Here is a 7199-nt window from a genome sequence, read left to right as displayed (position 1 = left end):
CCTGGAGGCTATCCCCATGGTGCCTGAGAACTCCAAGAAGATGAGAGCAGGTACAGTTAGCTGATTGTGTTAATGTCAGTTTGTGGATGGTTGCGTTGCCTGTATGTATTTTAAAGCTCTCTCTTGACATTTTGCAGGGAAACCTCCCTGGAACAGACACTACACCTTGCTTTGACCAATATACAGATTTTGCATCCAAGTATTTATTTAATACTTCTCTTAAATGAACACTCACATTTCCAGGCAGCTGTGGGGATGTCTTGGAAAGCAGTCAATTGTTTGAACTGTTATTTAGTTTCAGGCTTTAGTTTTCTGTTATTCTGTTGTTCTGCTCGGTTTGAAAAGCAATGTGGAGACAGAAGTTACGAGAGAGTTTCTCTCAGAAATTTGTTGAGTTTTGGTACATCAGGGTCTGAGGGTTCCAGGGAAAGAAGGGGACAATAGCTCTGCTATGTAGATTGTCCTTTGTAGCCATGCTGGACATTGTTTGATAGCATCCAACACCCTGAAGACTTACTGCTTCAGTGTAGAGAGGTGGTAATAGCCCCAGATTCTCTTCTAGGATGGGGTGGGACTGTCCTGACAGCTGGGAGTTTGGTGCGAGGATTTCTAGGTGTGCCATGGGCAGAAACAAAAAGACAGCCTTCCTAGCATTTTGTTGAAGAGGCAAAATTAGGGAGTAGGTTAGATATTTTTTTTTACATCAGTGTTGAAAATAAATAAATTTATAAATAAATAAATTTGGTGCAAGCAGCAGTACAAAGAGGGAAGCCTGTTCCTCCCAGTCTTTAAAAGTTCAAGGCACTTTGCTGGGAAGGCAAATATACCATTCACAGGGAGAGGATCTTGTTTAAGCAAGATTTTCTCTTTCACCTCAAGAGTCTGTGGATGCTAAGCCCTACAAGCTGGTTCACAGGACAAAATCTTGTCTACACACATTGGCAGAGCTCCACTGGTTTGGGAGAAGCAATAATGGATTATGCTGGCTGAAAATTTGGTTCCCCCACTCAGTTAATGGCTGCTAAAAGGAAAGTGCTGGCTTCACTGTTTTCTTGGGGCTTGGCAACTCTTGCTTAATTAGAAATGTACTTAGAAGCCAGGACATCAGTCCTGTTTTAATTCTCACCTACCACACCAATCTGAATGACACATCTAGAATAAAGCAAAAACTTTTGTCCATAAGGCACATCAGATACCTTTCAGCAAATTGAGATGTCATCTCATTTTAGCTTTTTTTTACCCTGCACAGGGATGACAGCACTGTGGGCTTAAAGGCTGGTGGAGGTTTAAACTGGATTTTACACTCCTCCTGTATTATCTTTTCACTGCGTGCTGAAAACAAAATTTCACCATTGGTAAATAAAAATGCTGGGTGTAACAACTGGTGCATTACACAACTCAAGGGATTTTATGATAACAGAAGCATCCTTTCACAGAGTATTTTTTCCCTCTGGATACAGCCAGCAATAGAGCTGTGGGGCAATAATGGCTATTGCTCTGGCTCCAGCACAGTATTTTTTCTGTGATTTCCTCTCAGGAAATGTTTTCCTCTTTTTGCTCCCACAGAAGGAGATAAATGAGGCTGTTGCTCTACGATCTTATGGGGACAAACACAAGGTGACTCACTGCTCAGAAGGAAAGTTTGGATGAGGTCTCTTGCCTGCCAGTGTTGTACCCTGCCACACTCGGTAATTCCAATACGAAACCAAGGGCCAGCCAAGCCACGTATGCCATAACAAGACAGCCATGGCCATGGAGCAAGCTGAACATAACTCAAATGCCACCGTTAACACTAACTTTGCTGCAATCTACAATCTCCATGATGGGGATTTAACCTCCTTGAGAAACTTCTCCTTCCCCTTCAATTTCAGCTACAGTGATTATGACCTGCCACTGGACAGTGAAGATGACATGACCAAAACCAGAACCTTCTTCGCAGCTAAGATTGTGATCGGGGTGGCTCTGGTTGGTATCATGCTGGTCTGTGGCATTGGCAACTTCATCTTCATTGCTGCTCTTGCCCGCTACAAGAAGCTGCGAAACCTCACCAACTTGCTGATTGCCAACCTGGCCATCTCCGACTTCATTGTGGCCATCGTGTGCTGTCCCTTCGAGATGGACTATTATGTGGTGAGACAGCTGTCCTGGGAGCATGGCCACATCCTCTGTGCCTCAGTCAACTACCTACGGACAGTCTCCCTCTATGTTTCTACCAATGCTCTCCTGGCTATTGCTGTTGACAGGTAAGTGGGGTGCTATGGCTACTACACAAGGAGATGGCCAGAACTTCTGAGGTTGGCTGTCCAGATTTCTGGGGTTTTAACATGGTATGCTGTTTTGCAGGATTTGCTGATGCCAAGGTAGGTACTGTACAGACCTGGGTGTCTTATTTAAAAAGAAAATTATCACATAAGGTTATGACATTACTTAAGAGAAAGCTCGGTGGAAATTTCTTGATTTAACTTTTCAGGTGAAAATGACAGACTTATTAAAATGGTTTTTTTTCATAAAAATATGCTTGATTCAAGTGGAGGAGAGGATTTATAAAATAAGGGAAAGAGGAGAAAGAAACAGGCAAATCAGAAACACACAGAGGAAAGGGTGCTCATCAGCATTATACAATCCTGATCCAAACCCATACATCTGTAAGGAACTTTTACTACTGGCCTACATAGTTTTTCTGATTCTAAACAGTGAAGTAAACATTCTTCAGCAAGAGAAATAGTTGGCCGGTGATACAGAATTTGACAAGTGAATTTCCAACAGGGTTATTGCCTTACTGGATATTTCTTTCTCCCTCCACAGTATTTTCACAGGTTTTGTTTTGGTGTGAAAGAGTCAAAAATCAGACTTCTGTCCAGCCTGCAAAAAAGAGTTCTTATTCCCTATCATGCTGTACAGGAAAAAAAAACACCCAACAATCATTAAATTAACCATTTGATAGTACTGAGGTATTGGCTGAATGCTCCATCCCAGCAGTGGATGCTCAGCGAATGTGACCAGGACTCTCCTCTCTGTTACTCTCCTCTCTCTTTACACACCTCCTTGAGGATGACACAGTGGCAAGTCACAAAAGACCCATAGGTCATTCATGGCACTGTCCAGAAAGTGGTAAAATGCTCTTCCAACCCAGTTTAGTAGAGATTTCCCTACAGATTTGGAATAAGAACAACATAATGATATCCACCTGCTATACTACGTGGTTTATGCTGCAGTCCTGAGGTTTTATGAGTCCTGAGTTTTATGCTGCAGTCCTATGCCTGCCTCTCACTCAAGGAATTTTAACAATATAATGTAACTATATTCTTTCTTATGACTCCTGCTCTCTTAGCCTCATGCACTGTGGACTCTGCATCAGTCGTGCCAGACTTATGTCGGCCTGAAGCTGATCTTCGGTGCCCACAGCCATCATAAAAAGCCAGAGACCTGCAGAGTAAACTCTTTATGGAAAGGACATCACAACAAACCATTGTCTGTGTACAAACACAATCTATACCTCTGTATACCCTCTGTATATATGCACTGCATGATTCCCCCCTCCCATCCCCCTTCACTTTTTTCCCCCAATTTCTCTCATATGCCATGTTATGCTCTAGTCTAATATTTCACAGTTTTTCGTACCTGATCCAAAAGGCTCAGGTCAGTTAATCCTGCTGATGGTTGTACAGGCATAGCCTGTGTGCAACTGATTATGCTGTTATTGATGTCGAAAGAAGCCTGTGGAAAGACTCTGGGAAAGTTCAGGGATGTCCTGGTGTAGCAGAAAATATAATCAGCTCCTATGAAACAAATTCTTAACAAGCGTCTTGACAAAATAACCTTAGGACAGCAGCTGAGGACTCAGGGTTAAGTTTCTAAACAATATAACGTATGCATTACCATTTTCTGTCACTTATCTTCTTCAACTTCCAAAAAATTTTCTTGGAAAGCTCTGCTAGTGCATCCCAGAATGATGAAGTAACATGGGTCACTGAGCCCTCATGCCTGCCAGCAAAACAGACGATCTCTAGCATATCTCCCCAGGCATCTTTAAAAACAATCCTGGAAATAATTAATCATTGAAGTTTGTTGAAAGAACACACTGTTATAGTTCCACTGCAGGGTTTGTTCTTTTGTTGGGTTGTTGTTTGTTTTTGTTGTTGTTGTTGTTGTTGTTGTTTTGTGAGCTTTTGACTTGGTAAACAGAGAGAAACCTTATTCATTTAACAATCAACCATTGCATGTTGGTTATGTCATGTGGGTTGTTGACTTCAGTCTCTAAAAAGAATAAGCTCCTAAGAAAAGTCTTACCATGCCATTTGAAAGGGCTTACCTTTGCACAGAGAGTAAACCTGTCCCACAGGATTTCCCTCAGGTGGGGCTCCCTTTCATCTTCCTCGATGTCTATTCACATAAAAAGTGGGAATTTTGCATACTTAAGGACACATCTACACTAGAAAATAATGCAGTGTGAAAGGACAGGATCTGAAGAGCAAGAGTTCATGCTAAGGATCCAATGTTCATGCTGTAAATATTTGGGGAAGAGCTTTAGTGGATCCCCTGGACTGGATACTCATGGGCACGTGCTGTGTTTTACGCACATGTTTGGAGCACATCTTCCAAGGCAGTTTCATCTCAACTCAGTTCATGTGCTCCAGGACCATTTCACAGTAACAGCCCAAGTACGGAAAGCAATGAGAATTGGAAAACCTACCACAAAAGCTCCCTCCTGACTCTCTCGTAGAGATTTACCCCATCCAGCCAAAAGTTCTGCTAGGCAGATATTCATACTTATGAATGCATACACATACATTATTCCACAACCTTGTTTCCACAGGGCCTGATCTAAAAATATCCATTTATCAGATCACAATGAGGCTGATTAATTCTGCTGCCCCTTGACATCTAGCCTGCGCTATTAAGAGTGATGAACAATTCCTCTGCTTATAAGATCTGGCTGATGAAAAGCACCACTGACTTTCCATTTTATTTTAGAATTAATATATCCTGTGGATGCTCTTTATGTATAGCCTCTGAATGAATGAGAAATTCCAGGGTTTGAAAAAACCCTTTGTGTTAAATACAATTGTAGTGGGAACTCTGGAGTGTCTCTGATAAAAAACTCCTTTTAGCAGAAATATCCTAATCTTTTTGTGACAGTGTACACTAATGTAAGTTTTTCCTGCATCTATAGCTTCTTAAAAAATCACCCACCCAAACTCCAACCAAAAAAACCCAAATAAACCAATATCCAGAGTGAATGCCATTTGGTCCTAGCCCCCTTTTAGCTGAATTGAGGGCAACTGATGAATCTTTCAAGTAATGTACTTTAATCTCTCCTTTTTTGTGAACCAGTGCAGTACACTTTGCAGCTTTACAGTCATAAGGAGTGCAAATACTTAAGTTTTATGGTTTGGCATATTACTTAACATAGCAGATTTAAGATTAATTAGCAATATCCTCCTCCAATACATGAAACAAAAATTTCCATGGGCAGAAAAATGATACACAATCACCTGTTGGCTTGAAAACACACTCACCCGTATCCATTCATTAACATCAGCTTCAGCTCTTTGCTTCTTCGTGAGAAAAAGCATATTTAAATAGTTCTCTTCCTCGGGAAAATATTTTCCTGCTTCTGCATGTTTGTATTTTTACCTGTACCTGTCTAGGTGTAATTACTTCACATTTCAAACTCATTTCCAGCAAAGAATTTCCTGATGCTGTATCATGGCATGTCCTGGGTACAACATCACCTGCATATTGTGCTAGGTCCTGCAAACATATTTGCCAGTAACAGGCCTATTACCTCTCTTTCCCCTTTCTACAACTCCCAGACATGTTATCTGTGTTAAAAAGCTTGTGATACCAAATTGCAACTTTTCTAGGTTGACCTTGTTAACAGGCGTGAGTTTAAGGCTGAAGTCTTAAAGCTACCCTCAGACACCTTAATGTATGCTCAGGTTTTTGGATTGCCAAGTACTTACTGTCCTAACCTTCAGACACTTGCTCCAGAGTTTCTGCCTAGATTTAGGAACTCAGCTCTTGGCTGCTACTTTGGAAAGTTTTCTTAACCCTCCTCACAGATAAATTTGTCAGGCTCTCTCCTTCTCTCAAGAATGACAGCAATTTCCTTCTGCCTAATTCTGTCCACTCTGTATTCAAAACTGTGTTTTGATCTAATTCTGTCCACTCTGTATTCAAAACTGTGTTTTGATCAATAGTGTCTTCAGACTTCATTTTGTATTTGTCTGTTCTAGGTATCTGGCCATTGTTCATCCACTGAAACCACGCATGAATTATCAAACAGCAACCTTCCTAATCGCCTTGGTCTGGATCGTCTCCATACTTGTAGCTATCCCATCTGCATACTTTGCTACTGAAACAGTGTTATTTATAGTGAAAAACCAAAGGAAAATTTTCTGTGGTCAAATTTGGCCAATTGACCAGCAGATGTACTACAAATCATACTTCCTTTTCATCTTTGGCATTGAGTTTGTTGCACCTGTGATTACGATGACTTTGTGTTATGCCAGGATCTCTCGAGAGCTTTGGTTTAAAACCGTTCCAGGATTTCAGACAGAACAGATCAGAAAGAGGCTTCGATGCAGAAGAAAAACTGTTATGGTACTGATGTGCATCCTGACTGCCTATGTTCTCTGCTGGGCACCTTTCTATGGCTTCACAATTGTCCGTGACTTTTTCCCCACCATCTTTGTGAAAGAGAAGCATTATCTTACTGCTTTTTACATAGTTCAATGCATTGCTATGAGTAACAGCATGATAAACACCATGTGTTTTGTAACTGTAAAAAATAACACCATGAAGTATTTCAAGAAGATCATGTTGCTCAGATGGAGATCAACATACAGTGGAAGCAAATCTAGCACAGATTTAGACCTGAGAACAAGTGCAATGCCAGTCACAGAAGAAGTAGACTGCATAAAACTGAAATAAATTTTCTGCCATTATAATCTCATATAATGCCTCTTCAGAAGCTTCTCCCTTGTTTGTGGGAATACCCACCACTGGTGAGTGTCCTAGAAAAGGAGCCTACTGTGCAATTCCACCAGAACTCTTTTCACTGGACTGCTGTATAATTCTGTAACTCAGACTGATGCTGTGCTTCAGCCATTTGTATATTTGGGATGTAGACACTCATTTTAGAGTTGTTTAAAATTTAAGATGAACACAAAATTTGAATGCATTAAAGCCCATTA

General features: G+C 41.0%; 1 protein-coding gene across 1 annotated transcript; it reads left to right on the top strand.

Moving 5' to 3' along the window:
* Nucleotides 1–1569: 1569 nt before the first annotated feature.
* Nucleotides 1570–6956, top strand: PROKR1 (prokineticin receptor 1). Its single transcript, XM_061356276.1, has 2 exons — nucleotides 1570–2243; nucleotides 6240–6956. The coding sequence occupies exons 1-2, from the start codon at nucleotides 1747–1749 to the stop codon at nucleotides 6934–6936; spliced, it is 1194 nt and encodes a 397-aa protein (XP_061212260.1). The 5' UTR covers nucleotides 1570–1746; the 3' UTR covers nucleotides 6937–6956.
* Nucleotides 6957–7199: the final 243 nt, after the last annotated feature.

This window comes from Neopsephotus bourkii, unplaced genomic scaffold, assembly GCF_033783945.1.
Source record: "Neopsephotus bourkii isolate Nb327-2 ecotype Australia unplaced genomic scaffold, CSIRO-AGI_Nbou_v1 NB_845, whole genome shotgun sequence".
NCBI classification, from domain to species: domain Eukaryota; kingdom Metazoa; phylum Chordata; class Aves; order Psittaciformes; family Psittacidae; genus Neopsephotus; species Neopsephotus bourkii.
This window is presented reverse-complemented; position numbering and strand designations above follow the sequence as displayed.